Here is a 17,838-nt window from a genome sequence, read left to right as displayed (position 1 = left end):
CTCTCGTCTTTCTCGAAAAAGGGTGCACCTAGGCTTTTTCCCTGGTCTGATCGCTTGAAGTTGCCCTACATTGAGACACGATACCCGTTATGTTATACAAGTTGTTTGTATTGATAAAAATCAGTGAACAATCTATTGGTAAAGTGCAGGTGTGCATCTGATTTAATTGTCAATCCTCTTATTTGCATGACTCGTAATAGTTTGCAATTCATCTACAGGAACGGCGGCATTCTCTAGAAAACCAAGTGAAGAGGTTGGAGACTGTGGAAAGGCGGGAAAACAAACTAAAGGAGGACATTCAGACCAAATCTCAGCAAATTCAACAGATGGCTGATAAAATCATGGTAAGACGAGTAGAAAAAAGGATACCTTTAATAGAAAGGACAATCATCTATGTAGCTCTCTATTGGCTATGCTGCTTGTGAAATAGTGCCAGATTGCACACCACATTACAGTATATGGGGGGTTTTCTGTTATTTTGCAACTCGGAGATCAAGACGAATACTGCCAACAATGTATTCCAAAATTAATTGCTTTAGGCAATGTTTCATAAAGATTGCAGATTTCTGCTCTTCTATGATTAAGATGAGACCTTATGTTTTTTTTTTCTTAATGTAACTATGCTGTACAAATTTACATAGGCATCAACCATCCTACTTTAAATAAGCCCTGGCAGTCCTGCAGCACCCTCTCTGTTGGTCTGTCTTCCCTGCTATTCTTTTCTGGAAGGAGGAGTCTACACTTCACCCTACTGCATAGACTGCCTGTTACCGCGGAGCAGACGCAAAGTGGCGGTGAGTGGCAGTCTTGTAGTCATGGCAGGCTTGGCTGCCGCACCACAAACATCCCCTCATAGTGAAGAAGGGAGATGGCTCTGCAGTACCCGTCTGCGTATGAACATCAACACAATCTCTACTATTGAACCATCGGACTGTACTCCTGTACCCCGGTTGCAAAGCAAAAACAACATGCGGAAAACGGAGATAAAGGTTGGAAGTGCCACGCCAAGAACTGCAACGTGGCCCTTCGATCCCAGCCCGAGCATTGCCACACAGGAGGTGTCCCCCACCCTTCTAACTCTGACACCATCAAGATCTTCCTACTCCTGAACAACCACCTTCTCCTCCCTTGGCCAGTAGCCCACCCTCATTCTGCTTACTGGCCCCGGAAGGGGGCCGGGGGAGGCAGCTGACATGGAGCACAGCGTCACGGTGGAGCTCTATTCCAGCTATGCTCCTGTCCAGGCGGCGCGGAGGGACGGTGCGTCCGCTTCTGACAAGGAACCCAGATCGGATTGTGGCGACGCAAGCTTGGATGTGATCTCCTGTGACACGGAGGCTCTGCCACACACGGAGACCGGATCCACCCAAGAATCGATCTCGAATAGAGATGCAGACAGAACGCCGGCTGCCATTCCGGTCCGGGTACTGGTCCACGCGGCTGCGGCGGAGGGATTGCCCCTCCTCCTTATGGGAGTGTCGGACTCTGCAGACTCGACGCTGGGCTCCTCCTCCGTGGGGAGTGCGGAGGAGGGAGGCTCTGCATCAGGTTCCGGCAACCACGAGCCCAGGCTGACTGCAACAGATGGACAATTGGGGACATTAGATTCAATTTCAACCTCTAATCCCAAGAAACAAGACAGACCAGTGCTGGAAACTCCGTCTTGTAAAACAAAAACTTGGAATCCACTGAAAATGTTAAACAAAAATAAAGCTCATCCGACTGGTCTCCAAAAAAATAAAGCCAGCACTTACGGCAGAAAAACCACAACCTCGAATAAACCTGTTAGGAAAACATCTCCCCTAACCCTGCTGGCTAATTTTTTCAACAAACGGACAAATCACCTCACAAGCAATGGTAGTGAACTGTCAGACGCAGAGATCCTAGAGGCAGTCCTAGATAATCAACCGGCCCATAAACTAAGAAGAACCAATGATAAGACTGTAACAAAACCAGGACTGTATAGTACACATTCTGAACTAAAAGACACATTGATGGCACCTTCGAACCTCCTAGAAAACCCGGAATCATCAGACCTGGGAAACTTAGTGCCTTCGAAGGTCTCCCCTCCACTGGTCCCGGCCTCAATAACCACATTTAGACCAGAGACATTGCAGTTAAAAAGTCTGGAATCAACACCGAACTCACCAAGCGACACGCAGAAACAAACCATCAATGACGAATATGCTCCGGAGCAGCCAATAATAATGGACGACCTTCCTATAGCCAGCTCTGCCCACAAGCGGAATAATCCTCTGTCTCAAGAAAGACCGCTGGCGGAGAAAGAACCTAGAAGTCAACCTAGCCTCCAGGAGCCTAGTGAGGTCAGGCCAAAAACCTATGGGCACAAGTAAGAGTACTATTGGACCTGAAGACCAAGTGATTTTGACATCTAAAACACCACCGGCCCATGGCCACACACGGCCAGACATTAAGGCAGACTTGACTAAAACGAACCCGTGTCGGAGCCCTCACCGTACATTTTCCTTGGACTGGCCCTCCAAACAAAAAAATCCCAGACAAACTTTAGGACCAGCACCCTCTCCTTTTCGCTTGAATAAACCCCAAGCTCAGCCTGGAACAACTACCAAAGACACTCTGAAAAAATCAGATGTTTTCTCCATCATGTCGGCCATTACTAGCTCATTAGCGCCCTTCATGAAGCTTTATGAATCAATCTTTGACACAATGAAAGATCATGCAACGCTCCAAGCTATGATCCAAACTAAGCTAATCTATCTAGAAGGATACACAATGGCTCAAGAGGAAACAGCTAAACACTCAAGTACACTTCTTGAGGCCTTAACAACACGGCGCCTGGCCATGGAGAAGACCAAAGCGGGACCGGAAAAACACGCCGATCTTTCCTTAGAAAAACCGGATTTATGTCAGCACCCTTCATTGTCTTGACGTTAACAAACCTGGTCCCTACAGATTCAGCTGTCGATGAGCCCGTAAACAACACACAAAAAAACAAATTCAGTTTCAACTCCAACTGTAAAAGACAAGGGAGTCGTACTTATTGTTGATGAGTGCGTCCAACATCAAGCTAATAAGTACCCAAAAAAGGTGCCGTTGATCAAGCATATACAATATCCGACAATTCAAAGATAAGGCCTGAAAAGCCGCAAGAAAAGGCACCTGGCGCCAGGCCTAAACCAGTTTCTAAAGCAAAGCCAGTAAACCTTTCCATAGAAAGTCGTCCTAAAACTATGCCATCATCTTCAACCTCGCTGATGACTCAACCAGATCCTAAATGCTTACCTCAGCACGGGACGACCCGTGCCTCAGGCCAACATGCCTAGTCTACAACCGCAGATGTCTTCTTGGCAAATAAATCTCTAATGAACCTCAGCCAACATCTTGACAATGAACTCCAACTGCCTCTCAGGAATCAAGCATCCCTTGAAAACCAGAGGAAAGTGATGTTTGACACTCAGCATGCTGATTTAAGCATCCCTAGCCACAAAGACTTTTCCTTGACGGCCTTCCTTACATTGGAAGAACAAAGAAATAAACTGTTCAAGGAATCGACCCAGGGATCGAATCCTACTCACGAAAGGCTTAAGGAGTCACATTAGCAAACGGACACGCGGAACATCTGAAAAGTTAAGCCTTCTAGCCAAGAGTCGAAGCTAAACAAACGAGAAACCCGAAGAAAAACCTCAGTCAACCCCAACCTTTAAATCACCTTTGTGCAGGAAAGACCCAGTGAGCCGCAAAGAAGCAACTTCAGATGCTCGATATAGATCAAGAACAGAAAAATACCAGAAGCCTATGGCAGCGGATAAAGCCCTCCATAAGTGGATACTGAAATTAGAACAAATTCCAGGAAATGACGATGACGTGACTCTAAATAGAAGATCGGTATTGAAGTTGCTCCGCCACATCCCAAAGCTACAACAAATCAAAACTGATGACCTAAAAATAGTGGACCCGAGTCACAGCCGTGGCAAGGCAATACGTCATCTGCATATTTCATCAACTACAGTTAAAGATCTTTTAAGGCGGGAGAAAGACAAAATATTCAGATTGGGTTATTACATAACTGAATGCAAAGATCAAAACTCGACTTCGAAGAGAGCTATAAGGAGGACTTTATCCAGTAAACATCTATCTAAACAAGGCGTGTCCAACCTTTTTGAATGTGGGGCCGAAACATTAACATTTTGTCACCCAGTGGGCCAGCGAGCCAAAAGTCAACAACCTCACCCAAAGCAGTATATTAAAAAGCGATATTGTGTGACCTTTGACACAATAGCATCACAGGCAGTGATGTGCCATGCAGTCCCTAAGATAGATTTTGGTGTCGGGGGCAGTGAGTATCTAAGGGAACCCCTCCATCAAATGATCCGAGATCAGTTGCTTGTGATTTTTTTCAGTGTGTATGTGTTCATATTTTCCTGAAATAGTGTGGGAGACCGAGCGTAGCGAGGGAGCTATAAGGATCTAGGGAGGGATTGGGGGGGGGTTCCCCTCCAAGAATTTTTTTTCCAAATATCGGGTTGATATGGTGCATTTTACAGCAGTAAAACTGACCAAAAGCCATACGTTTATAATCGGTTCTAAAAAAATTCCATGTCACCAACAGCAGGCAAGAACATTTTATAACACAACATATTTTAATGATCTATGATCTATGTGTCCACAGTGTAAGACACCACTGTCACTGATATAACACAGTGTAATGCTGGTTGTGTCCAAAATATGCCTCTGTAGCAACATGTCTATTCTGGCTGTTCCCAATTTAGGCCAACGTTGTGCTTTACAAAGCGTGATTGATGCTGCCTTAGCGTGTGCAGTGTGCCCAATACATATGGCAGCATATCTCTGTAATAAACATTCATTACTTCTGTGTTAATGATTGATGCTGCCTGTTCAGTTTTGTGCCCAACACATATGCCAGCTTATCTCTGTAATACACATTCATTACCTCTGTGTTAATGAAAGAAATATAATCCAATTCAACAGATAAAATGGGGAAAAGCGGTCACACAAAGGTGAACCTAATTGAAGAAATACAATGTGAGCACAATCTTTAAGTATGAAGAACTAGACGTGGCCGGGTGCCCTCCTCTCCTGGGACCCGGGGGTGGCCTGTGCGCCGGTACTGGGATCACTCCAACTGAGGGCCATGTTGTGGGAACCGGGGAGGGAATTGACCTCATGGTGTCTGCTGAAAAGCCCAGTGTCTTGGATCTGGTGGGCTATGGTGTTATGCGCTCTGAAAATTCACTCCCGCAGCTGGCCTTCCTCCGACAGGGGCACGGACATCTCCCAGGGGCTGTTTTGCCTCGTCCAGGTTAGCACTTGTCAGCTGCAAAAACAAAAACTGGATAGAGCTCCAGGCATTTTACCAGCTGTGCTGCTTTCCCGGGTGTGGATGGCATGATTGTGTTGCCTAGCGATTTTGGCAAGGAATTAATTCCCACATGTGGTAAAATCATGTGGGAATTAATTCCTTTTGTGATGCAATTTGAACAGTACCCAAGGGGGAGGTTTTTTGAAAAAGTGATTCAAATTGTACCCTCCCTCCCTGCCGAGGCGGAAAGTTCAAACATTAAGGCAGCCCACGCTGCTTTTGAGCCTTCGAGATACTGCTGGCCAGATACTTGTGTTTCGGTGTATCTAGCCATCAGTATCTCGAGGCTCAAAAGCACCGCATGCGACAAACATACATCGGAAAATATGGCAGGCAGTACTTCCCACTGCTGGAGGCAAGGAGAACTAGGCCTCGGTGTGCACCGCACGTAGCACTGTGAAACTGGGCTGGGCTGAGCTGCTGCCTCACACAGACTCTGCCCTGGACTCGGCAATGCAGCTGTGTTAAGTTGGCGCTGTGTGCCCGTCACTCCACCCACATACATTACGTGATTATGATTTCCATTGGCTGTGAAGCAGCCAATGGAAATACTGTTACCATGCAAGGCAGTTATTTATTTCATTTATTTCCACTACTACAACATGCCTTGCATGGTAACAGTATTTCCACTGGCTGTTTCTCAGCCAGTGGAAATCATAATGTGTGTGGACTACAATTCCTATCCTGAAACTGCAGCCACAACGCTTGATGCGCATAGAATAAATACAAAACGTACAAAAGTAACCCTAATGCTTTGTCTGTGCTCTTGGGCTTCAAGGCCACATAAAATGGCTTGGAGGGCCACATGTTGGACAACCCTGATCTAAACGATCAGCAACTAATGAACTGCAACTACAAGCAAAGGGACATGACCATCGTCTGGCACCACACATTGAAGACAGTGAGGGCGGCGGTGCTCGCTCAAAATACACTCTGGCGAAGAATCCACTATCAAAACATGAATCGAGTTCTGTCTTGAAAACCTACCAAACAGTTACTACAAGAGTTGAACGAAATCCTCTTCATTCACAAACAAAAAAGGAAGAATCTTCTCGCCCACAGACAAAACAAAAGGATTATACAGAAACAAAAAGAACCATCACTCAAGATATACCTGGAAATAGTGCCCCGTTTGCTCCTAGTTAAACTAGATCTAACGAACATGGCTTTTGGTCCTGGCTCCCAAAAGCGTTAACACTACATTGAGTCGAATAGCATCCCAAGTCCGCGGAACCATCTGGACAGGATGACTCACGGCTCTACCATCTCACCACTGATTTAAGGCTAGGATGCTGGAATACAAGGGGCTAGCTCCATCTGACGGTTACAGGAGACGTCGACTTAGCTTCCTACGACATCTTGTGTTTCCAGGAAACATGGTTAACAAAAACCCCAATCCTGGATGGATATGAAACTATTTTGGCTCCTGCTAAAAAAGGAACTATGGGCTGCCCATCTTCAGGCCTGCTAACTGACTGCAAGAGTGGTCAGGACCTTGTAGTGAAGGAAATACTAGTGTCGAACCACTCCTTACTTGCTGTGTCACTGATCTGGAACCATAAACTGGCCTCTTCAAACCTTAAGCAGGAGACCCCAATTGCTGTGCTTAACTTGTACTGGAACCCAGCAACATCTAAGTCTACACAGTTTCTCAACATAATCGAGAACGCGATTGACGTGATACTAGCGGAGCACCAGATTTATCACATTCTAGTGTGTGGAGACCTAAATGCTACGTGGAGCACACCACACCCAAAACCTAAAGCATCACCAGCAGATCGTAGAGGAACACTATGGCTCAATCTGATGCAATCAAGAAACCTGCATAATTTAGACAGTATCTTTAAAACTGAAGATTGTCTTCCAACTTGGAATAACGACAAACTGCACTCTACTATTGATTATATTTTTGTCTCAACTCCACTCCTGCAGATGACAATGTCCTTTGAAGTCATCCAAACCAAAGCCAGCGATCATAATCTCTTGCTGACGACTTGGAGGAACACCACTCTGGCTGCTCAAAGGATGAAAAACAAGTTGGAAGTAAACAGCCAAGGGAAAAGGCTAAAACTGTCCAAAAATGCATCAACGAGCTGACCAGCAGATATATGATGGAAGATGAACCTGACGGTTGTAAATCAGTAGATTATGGCCATCTGCTGACGGTTTACCAGAAACCAGGTAGAAACTAAACGACTCCACAGAAAAAACATACGTATGACAAGACCCTGGTTCTCAAGCGACGTGAGCTTTGGAGAATTAAAAGAACAGCAGCCAAAATGGATCCATACCAGGCAAAAACAGTCATAGCTGAGGCCATGAAATCCTATCGATCATGGGCAAAAGAACATCGTTGGAAATTATATCAACAAGATGCAGAAGCTATTCTCAAAGCCATCTGCAGTAACAACTCCAGGGAATTCTGGTCCCTGCTGGGATCCACGGCTCCAGCAACCAAAGATGCAATCTTGAACAGAATTGGTGAAGCCACTGCGGTTAGCTATTTTACAAACCTCTTCCAATCCCCGGCCGTTTCCAAATTTATTGCACCAGGAACAGTGTTGAGCAAAGAGCCCATACGCCCTGATCTGCTGGAGACTTTAAGCCGAAACCGACAAAGAGCACAACTACACACAGTCAAATGGATCAAATTCGACAAACAAACCGAAATTGCCGATCTACTAAAAAAGCTGAAAAACTCCAGGGCGCCTGGACCAGACAGCATTACGAATATAGACCTGAAGACCCACCCTGAAGAATGGGCAAAATTCATGACAGAAGTTTTCATAAAATGTGCAGACTCCAAATCGATTCCGACCTCATGGACCTCTGCCATTGTGGTCCCCATTTACAAAAAAGAGAACTACAACGATCTGGCCAACCATCGGCCAATTGCGCTATTGGACCCGATTGGGAAGATCTTCGGTTCCCTGCTTTTAAAGCAATTTCAAAGCTGGGCCGCAAATTATGTGTAATGATGAGTCCCAGTCTGGATTCAAAAAGAATACAGGCACATCGGTAAACATCAAGCTGTTAACGATCCTGAAGAATAAAGTGATGGTGGGTGGACCTAGGTTGTTCACCGCGTTTATAGATCTATCCCAGGCATTTGATCGGGTTGACAGGAGAAGCTCCTACGCTGGGAATGCCCGCAAAAAATTCTGGAACCCATAAAAGCCCTGTATACAAACACCAACATAAAAGTGCTAAATCAGCAAGGTTTTTTGTCAGCCCCCATACCGATGTGCCGAGGAGTCAAGCAAGGGCCCCCTTGGCGCCAGCTCTGTTCCTCGCCTACATTGGAGACTACAAGCAAACTGAGGACTCAGATCATTTCCACCAAACCTAGCTCAAACAAAAATCAGCAGACTTCTGTATGCATATGATCTAATCTTATCTGATTGGGCTACAACGTCAACTTGATCATTTGCTTAATTACACAGTGGCAAAAAATCTCGCCATAAATATCGAGAAGACAAAAATTATGATATTTGAAAAAGCACCCAAGAAAGTGGAAATGTTAACATGGACTCTTGATAAAAAGGAACATAGACAAAGTAAAGAACTTCAAATACCTAGGTATAATCTTGGAGAGTACAAAAAAAGACAAAGCAATGCAGGATAATCGCCTTTTGAAAATTCGTAAATTGGCCACACAGGGTAAGGCCATTGATAAAAAATTTGGCAGATTCTCTTCCATCCCTGCCTTAAATTTCTACAAACTAAAAGTAGTGCCCACCATCACCTACGGAGCCGAGGCGATGCCCGCCATACTAAAATCAATATGGGTAAAGCTAGAAGCTCTCTACTGGAGAACAGTGCTGGGCTTGCCAAAATCCACACTGGCTGCATTAATAAGGTGTGAACTCAGCCTACTCTCCATGAAAGCCACGGTAAACTGCAACTCTCTGATGCTCTACAGGAAATGTGTGATGGCAGATAGCACATTCCTCTACACCTTGATAAATTGAGCATTGAGAGATTCCAACTGTTGGTTAAAAATGTGGAGAAATTACAATCTGGTACTCCTAGAAACAATAGTGAGTGGAGAAGAACTAATCAGTAACCCTATCAAAATTCTAAAGAAACTAAAAGAACTGGTCTTGATCAAGACACTAACGGTGGCGGGTGGCTGCAAACTTACATCCCACTTGCCACCAATTTGGAAAAAGTTTATCGAAATGTAAGGATATATTAAATGTCCTAGTAGACCAGCACGTAACTTCATACTAAGAACAAGGCTCAACCTCCTGGACACTAATGAAATCCGAGCAATTAGGGGCCAGACATCGACAAATACTTGCAGAATATGCAAAGACACCAATGAGAAAGAGACCATTCGCCACCTCCTCTTAGCATGTCCTGGTACCAAGTGGGTGAGGTCACAATATATCAAGTCCTTCTACACAAACCCTTTTTTGGCGGATGAAGAAACTTTGTGGTCCAGAATGATTAGTGGAGACAAAGTAACGTGGTAAATGGCAACTTTTAAGATCTTGCAACATGTAACGACAACCCTACAACAGCTATTAATAACTTCGGCACAGGATCCCTAGTGCTGGACAACGAGAATAGAATTTTTTTTTTGTGGTTGTTCTGCCACAAATACAGGTGAAGCTGAAGCCCTCATCTCAGAATAGATTAAGAGGACAAAGTTGTAAAAAATCAATTTGTGATTAAAAAAAACAGTAAAAAATAAAAAAAATAAGCCATGATCTGTTTCTGTAACTATCTTTTTTAAAAATATTATTTGAGTGTCCTTGTAGTTGATGATAAATTCAGGGAAAAAGGCGCTGTTTAGTTTTAGTTTTTTTTAACACAAATTTAGGTTCAAGTCAATAATACCCATAATATATTCTATGTTCATTTTCCAACTGAAAACCCATCTGTTCATTTACTTTATAAGACTTTGGGCACATGCCTTCATAGAGATCATTTTAAACTCTGTCTTCAGCTCCAATAAAATTGGCTTCTAATGGATACCTGCCTCCTGCAGATTACTCATCTTTGAAGTTATTTTGCAAAGTCGAAAACTGGATCGGAATCTTATTAGAGCCAAAAAACAGCATCTACTGCGGCTCTGCACTGGTTCCACTTTGCATCTTTGGGTTCCATGACTCTGAATGTTAAATCACAGTAGATATATGGAGCTGTTCATGTCCCATTACCGCAAATCTTTTTTTCTTCTATTTGTGTGTGCTGAGACATTGTTCTAGAATGCCATCTCAAAAGGTTTGGCTGCGCCATGTTTCCCTTTCCTCTCACCCTGAGCCTTTGGCTTCAATCAATGTAAGGACTGTGGGGAAGCCAGTGTCCTATTAGCACCAGTGTAATCTGGTGCTTCGAACCGGCTGACACAGATTAATGCAGCTCCTCCAAACATACGTACTTTAAGGTACGAGAGTGGCCAAAGTTTACACTGTGCTTGACAAGGCTGGTATTTTCACTGTTAGTGACTTTGCTTTGTCTACTCCCTCAACTCCAAAAGACCCAGAGAAGTCTCAGAGCCAATACATAAAGGGGAGTAAAATGAAAAAAAGAGGAAGAGTGCCGCTCCTGGAGCTCTTCTAAAAAACACTGCCTCATATGATCTGAGACTTGGACCATCTGAGCTGGTACCTACGCTGTTTCAAGGAGAGGTATCGTGCTGCCTCATCTACACCTGAGCAATTGGAGAAATTAAAACAAAAAATGTTCAGCAAAATTTGCCAAAGCACTGGTGCGCTACAGTGCCAGGGCTTGAGCCAAGGCATGTTGCACCCTCTCAGCCCAGCACTGGACCTTCTGATTAATGACACCCCATGCCTCAGGGCTTAGGCCCATTAGCAGATGAAGCTGATCTTCATTCAGTCTTCATGCTCATGGATGAGACTGATCTTGTGTTCTCCCAGACTGTAATCATGGAATATCAGTTTGGTACATATAATCTGCTTCATAGTTTGGACTTCTCCAGTCTGTCAGAGTCTCACTTCAATCCATTCCACACCTTCAGTTCATCAAGGCAGTGTTGAACATGCGCACAGCAAGTGTTTGCTCTAGATGTATGAGTGGCAAACATCCCGAAGATGGCCCATCTATTTTCGACCGGGTCTCGGGTTCCTTCCTCAGCCTTCTCATGGCTGGAGCACAGCCTGCCCCCAAAGAGAGGGGATCCTGTCTGATTTGCACATTAATCTTAATGCAGGATCCATCAGTCCCAGGATTATAAAATGGATCTGCAACCCACAACTACTCAAAACCTATGAATTTACCCTGAGACTCGAGATTCTTTGGTTACCTTATAACTGCTGGATCTCTGTCTCATTGGTGTTCTGCTCCTTTGGCTACTGAGGTAGCTGCATCGTACCCAAACTGGTTTGTTCTCCAGCACTGTTCAAGGCCACTTGCGGTAGTCTTCGTCTGCACCCCTTTGACTAAACTACAACCTTGTGAACTCTGAAAACTTTGACAGTTACATTTTTTCCATAACCACTTGACCTTCCTATATTCTTTGGCACATTGGTTTACATTGAGCTCAGGCGTTAATCTAACCACAGTTTGTGAGGACTGTAGACATGTTCACAGCTCTACTTTGCCATAACCGCAGAGCTTTCCTTTTGTGTTTATACAATTGACTAACAGCTTCCCTGCTGTTTCAAAACCCAACCCATACTTGATTTGCAACTGACTGAGCTTGTTAACATTTTACTTCAGTTGAAATCACTGTACTAACAGTCCGTACCTACAAAAATACTTACTTTGCACATACTGCATTTTTCATCTCTGCATTTTATTTATAAAGAGTAGGGATTGAAATAAGATTTGATGAGCAGGTGCTAAAAACAACTCCTGGTTCACATGCATCAGCCTGCAGGCAAGAGCTACGTTTGGGGAACCAGGAGCTTTTACAGTGTATTGCAAATCATACTAGTCCATACGGTGTGAACCCAAAATTTCTCTCCTCTGTTTGTTCCTTTATGCTTTAAATACCACTCCAATGTGTCTTTATTTTCTTCTTGATACATATTAACAAACATACAAAGTTAATAACAAATAGGTTTGCTTGTATGGTGCCAGTTGGACTTCAGTCAAAAGTAGCTACTGGTAGTTGATGGCATTCCCGTTTTTTGTTTGTTGAAAAGCTATAGTGTAAATCCGATTATTGAATTTGAGAGAAAGGTTTAAGCAGGGAAATTAAATTCAATGAAACCATACAGTTAGCCCAATCCCATACCTCTAGTCCACGTCCAGACTTCTATGACCAACCCATTTACCCTTTGCACTTCATCACCATACCGGATTATGTCTTGAAATCTGAAGCCACCACTGAGTCTCACACGATGGAGAAGTTTGGTATTCGTGTCAGCCAAATAGTCCAAAACTAGCGTCCATGTATTAGCAAAGGTAGCGGATTTGGAATATGTTGCATGTGTAAGCTTTTCCTTCTCTGAAATGTCCCATAGCTTGCAAATCCACGTCTTGTAACGGGCTGTTCCTTTTTCCCCACTTGACTCATTAAAAGCTGCCATGTCAGTTTCCTATCTGATTTGGGCATGATTCTTAATGCATGATCCCTCAGTCCCAGGATTATGAAAGCTGGGCCATCTGGGATATTTCTTAGACCGCCTGCAATGGCTTTCCTGTAGGGCATCAATTCACCACCACATATAGAGATCATGACCCTCCTGCCCACAACCTCTCCAACATTAACTCCATCCATCAGGGATCAGTCTTTATGATCTGACTGGTATATAGTACCAGTTGTACAGTTTTGTATTGGACCTGTTTGTTAGTAATGCATCAAGTATGCTTTCTTCTATCGAGCCAAAGTTGTTCCCACTCATTGATAGAGATTTACCGCAACAGAGTTGGCCCCTATCATTTCATATTGCTCTGTATTCCTCTATTCACAAGTAAATTATGGATACAAATAAACTCACCTCAAAAGGAGTATGAACTTCTCAAAATCAGTATAAAATGTAAGTGATGTCTCCCTCATAGTAGAGTGGAGAACCCAGTGTTGTGCTTGTAGCCAGTGTAGTCTCTCCATTACCCCCCAACCCAAAGTCATTCTTGAATTGTTGAAGTCTCATATTGGCTTTTACAAACCTATCCTCAGTGCACTGCATTCTCCCTTTCTCAGCTCATCGAATGGACGTTGTGCCATGTAGGGGTGAGCAAGGTGTTGAAGTGTAGAGGTGTATGAGATGATGGAAAAGACTTCAGCCTTTTCTACTGCTACTATGTCCCACAGTTCTAGCAGTGTTTTAGCTATTGTTCATCAATACGAGTCTCTGGGCATGTCCCCTTGTACCAACCATTTCCCAGAGCTGCTCAATTAATACCCAAAGTTTGTCACCTTCTTGCCCCTCGAAACAAATTCTAAATTGGCACGCTCAACAGTAAAATGAGAGAACTGGTAAATCCACTCTGCCCTTTGTAGGTGTTTTTTTAATGTTTCTGCTTTGACTATAGTTTTTTACCCCTGCCAGATGAAACAAGAGATAGCTTTGTTTAATTGTGTAAATAAAAGAAACGGTTTACAAGTACGTTTAGTGCTTTAGAACATGTACAGGAGACGAGGGTGAATGGTCATCTTCACCAGCACAACCCAGCCGAAGGAAGAGGTTAAGCCACCTGGATAATTCGGTAGAAATTTTAGAGAGAATTTTTAGAAAGGTTGATTCCAGCTAGCTCATAATTCTGGTTAGTCAGACTCTCCTGTAAACTATGCTTTTGGATGCCCACCGAAATGGGACTTTTCAGCACAAGAAGCAAATCTTGTCAGGTTGTATTGATAAGTTGAGGACTTCAGATTTGGAGATGTTAATTTTAGAACCCCAGACCTGTCCATGCAATTGTAATGCAGTTTGAAGAATTTTCAAATGGAATGTGGCGGTTGCTCAGTGTTATCAACACGTCATCTCCAAAAAACTCACCACCACAATCTCACTCTTTTAAATAATGCGTGTAAGCCAATGCCAGCCTACTTAGTTATTTATTGTAAGGTGGCAGTTTCTGCTATTTTGGTTGCCTTTTATGCCACCCTTCAACTCCAAGACCCACCTACTATGACACTGGATCAGCTTTTCTATGTCTGCACTCCACAGCTTAAAAGATTGCTCTGTGATTGGCCACCAGGGGGCGCACGGATGACCTGCTTCCCCGTGTGAGCTCAGTCTTCGTGGGTCTGTGATGTGAGCTGAGCCCCCACATCATGGGCCCCCCCCCCCCCCCACAGGAGCCAAACGGAGAAATGTGTGTTGGAAGATTCCCCCCCCCCCCCTGTCGTTATAGGAAAAAACCTGAAGAAAATCGGACGTGTGAAACCTGGGATAACATCAATAGAAGTTTCCCGCGGGAGGAGAAACGAAAGAGAAAGTCGAATACAAGCAACCCAACACCGCGGATTCGAAGGCAGGCCCCCGGCCCGCGTCTGAAGTGCATCGAGACCTGCCCCCCCTGCCCGGTGCCCCCCTCCCAGGTGCTTTGGGTTGAGGTGTGGATGCCGCGGAACAAAAGAACACACAACCCCCGCTCGATGGGAGCCCTCCCTATGTGTGCCTTTCGCCTGGAGATCTGCCGGAGTGCGTAACGGTTCCCGCCTGCGATTGAGGTGAGTGGCGCTTCCATGGCCACTCGTTAGGCGCAGCAGCGGAGTCCGCGCTACATAGAGGCCCTGATCCCCAAGATTTGCTAGGGGGAAGCTGCCCGTGTTGCCCGAGGCCACGGCACGCGTGCTGCAGTGTCAGCCACCCCCCAGGAGAGACTATTGAAAAGCAGATCCGGTGCACGCATAAACCGGGCCCTTTACAATTTGTCACCCCCTGCCTGACTGGGAAGGCAGGACATCAGGGCGCAGATCCAGCATACTCTCCCGGGCCAGCCCAACCACCTGAGCGGTGGCTGTGTCGATGGAGTCCTCTGACGAGCAACGCAACACGGAGGGGAACGGTATCCATCTACAAGACACCACATGGTGCGCGCCTAAAACGCACTTCAGTACGGCCACCCGCGAGTTATAAACATCACGTATCTCCGCCTGCGAATCTCTCCCTTCCCTCATCTCCGGCTCCCATCCACACTACGTATCGCCTGCACAGTATACACTGCTCCCACCAGCACAGACACCGATGCCCAAGATCGCCTTCCAAGGAAGGAGAAAGTCTTCCCAAGTACGCATGGGCTCCCACACTCCATGGAAGGTCCCCAAGATATCTACATGCCATAATACGCCACTGAGCATTTAGTTGCACTACAACATCAAGAGGAGGAGGGAGAAGAAGGGCGAACAAGTCCACCAAATAAGGCAGTGAGTGAAAAGGAGTGAATACCAGTGAGACCAGTGAAGGGTGCTTCCCCGGCCCCGGGAGGCCCCACCGGACTCAAAGCGGCAACATTCACCGGAATGTGGATTACCAAGTGAATCACCTAGGCACCTCCCCAGCTCCTCCAAAGCTGCACGGAGACCGGAATATTCGGACCCCATTGCTTCCACGAACCTACACTGCTGTATAGAGGGTTGGGCCCCCGAATCAGGGGCGTGTGCCTCCTCTAACTCAAGAACCATTCCATGCACGTAGAAAACAAGCTTGCCAAATACGCCTACGTTCCGCCCTCCCTGGTCCCTGACCAGAAAACAATGGCAACGGATGTCACTGGAGCGGAGGCTGCTGCCACCAAGGGGGACATCGCGGCATTAATGGCAGAGATAAAGACCCTGGGAGCCAACCTGGGCAGTAAGATCGACAGGATCACCCAGAGAATGGACGACTTTGAGGAGAGACTGGAAGGTGTCGAGAACAACCAGGCGTCCATTGACACTCTTGAAGCCCAAATGGACACGAGGTTAGGCAATATTGAAAAGAAGGAAGAGGAGATACGATTGAAAATTGATGATTTGGAAAACAGGGAAAGAAGGAATAACCTCAGATTTTTTGGTATCCCGGAATCCGAAGGTGAAACTGAAGACTCACTCAAGGTCACGATACACAACATCATAAAAATCTTAATGGCGGATGAAGAGATAGACGAACCCAAAACAGAACGGATACATAGGGCTGGCGGACCCCCCGGTGGTCCCCGTTCCGTGCTCGCAAAATTCCACCGATATCAATGCAGGAATAGGATCCTGATGAAGGCCAGATCCGGAGACTCACTCACATTGGGCAGCGCATGCATCACTATCTTCCAGGATTTATCTTCGCTCACGTTGGCGTTGCGGCGCCTCTGCAGCCCCCTGACCAAGTGGCTCAGAGAGGGGTACGAGATACAGGTGGCGATACCCCTTCCCCCTTACATTTGAGCACGACGGCATGAAAATTGTCCTTCGGTCCGAAGATGCGATCGATGATTGTATCACGGACATTCTCGGGACAGCCCCTAGATATGGCGAAAGAGGCGAGACTGACCAGGCTGGAACACAATGGGAACTCCAAGGCCCTAGAAGAAAGTGAGTGAATGGATCAAGAAAATACAGACGCCTGAATAACACGCCCGAAAACGGGAAATGAGTTTAGATCTTTTGAACTCGGTGACCCAAAGGTCTGCATTTCACGAATCAACGGTTCGGAGCCAAGCAATTATTGGCACAAACCGACACAATCGCTGTAGAGATGGTAGCGCCCGGCAGCGACAACACCCCCTGAAGTAAGGGGGAAACGAACACCCGAGGAAATGGCCGGATGACAAACATATCGTTATACCTTTGTTCTTCCTTTTTTTGATGTTATTGTTGAGATTTATGGAGTTGGGGGGGGGGGGACGGGTGAAGGGGGCTCAACAATATCTTACAATGGTATACTTGAATGGGGCCGAGAGGCAACGGTTCCCCACTGGTGGTCCGATTCTGGACTGAACTCTTCCATCATGTCCGAGTCGGACGCCGTCAAAGTGCTGGAGACAGCACATCTTCAGCTCCTGGTTTCGGATGAACGCCAGGGACTCAGGGAGGGGGGGGATTATGGGGGTGGGAGGGAAGAATAGAAATTTGGGGACAATAATAGCACTATCCAATCTAATCCGCAACATCAACGTTTGTGTGGGTCTGACAGACCAAACAACTGTCTGGTCGCCAGTAGTGAATGACACTTCAAAGAAACCCAACGATGGCATCACCTGATAAACTCAAAGTGAGACGCTCGCTCAGAGTTGCGTCCATCAATGTGAAGGGCCTGAACTCCCCGACTAAGAGGTCATTAGTGCTCAGGGAATTTCGCAGATCCAACATTGACATACTACTCCTGCAGGAGACCAAGTTTGCTAAGGGGGGAAGAACGGAGCATCCTGGGGAAGCGGGGAGGCCTGGAGTTTTGGGGCTCGGGCTCACTAAGGAAGGGAGGAGTTGGCATTCTACTCAAGAAGGGGATCCAATTCGAGGTGGAGAAGACCTGGTCTGACTTGGTGGGCCGTACGCTCCTGATAACGGGAAAAATAGCTATTGTGAAAGTGACTGTCGCCACTGCATACGCACTAAACACTGGGCAGGTTGCATTCCT

General features: G+C 45.8%; 1 protein-coding gene across 20 annotated transcripts in view; it reads left to right on the top strand.

The window, feature by feature from the left end:
• CIT (citron rho-interacting serine/threonine kinase) overlaps nt 1–17,838 on the top strand; it is a 2,264,529-nt gene that overhangs the window by 893,907 nt on the left and 1,352,784 nt on the right. For all 20 annotated transcript variants that reach the window (XM_069619729.1, XM_069619715.1, XM_069619714.1 and 17 more), the window contains one exon: nt 219–344. In XM_069619729.1, coding sequence (XP_069475830.1) covers nt 219–344 — 126 coding nt within the window. The remainder of the gene's footprint in view (nt 1–218; nt 345–17,838) is intronic.

This window comes from Ambystoma mexicanum, chromosome 10 (assembly GCF_040938575.1).
Source record: "Ambystoma mexicanum isolate Mex_15411 chromosome 10, UKY_AmexF1_1, whole genome shotgun sequence".
NCBI classification, from domain to species: domain Eukaryota; kingdom Metazoa; phylum Chordata; class Amphibia; order Caudata; family Ambystomatidae; genus Ambystoma; species Ambystoma mexicanum.
The sequence above is the reverse complement of the archived record's forward strand: the minus strand, read 5'-3'. Positions and strand labels throughout refer to the sequence as shown.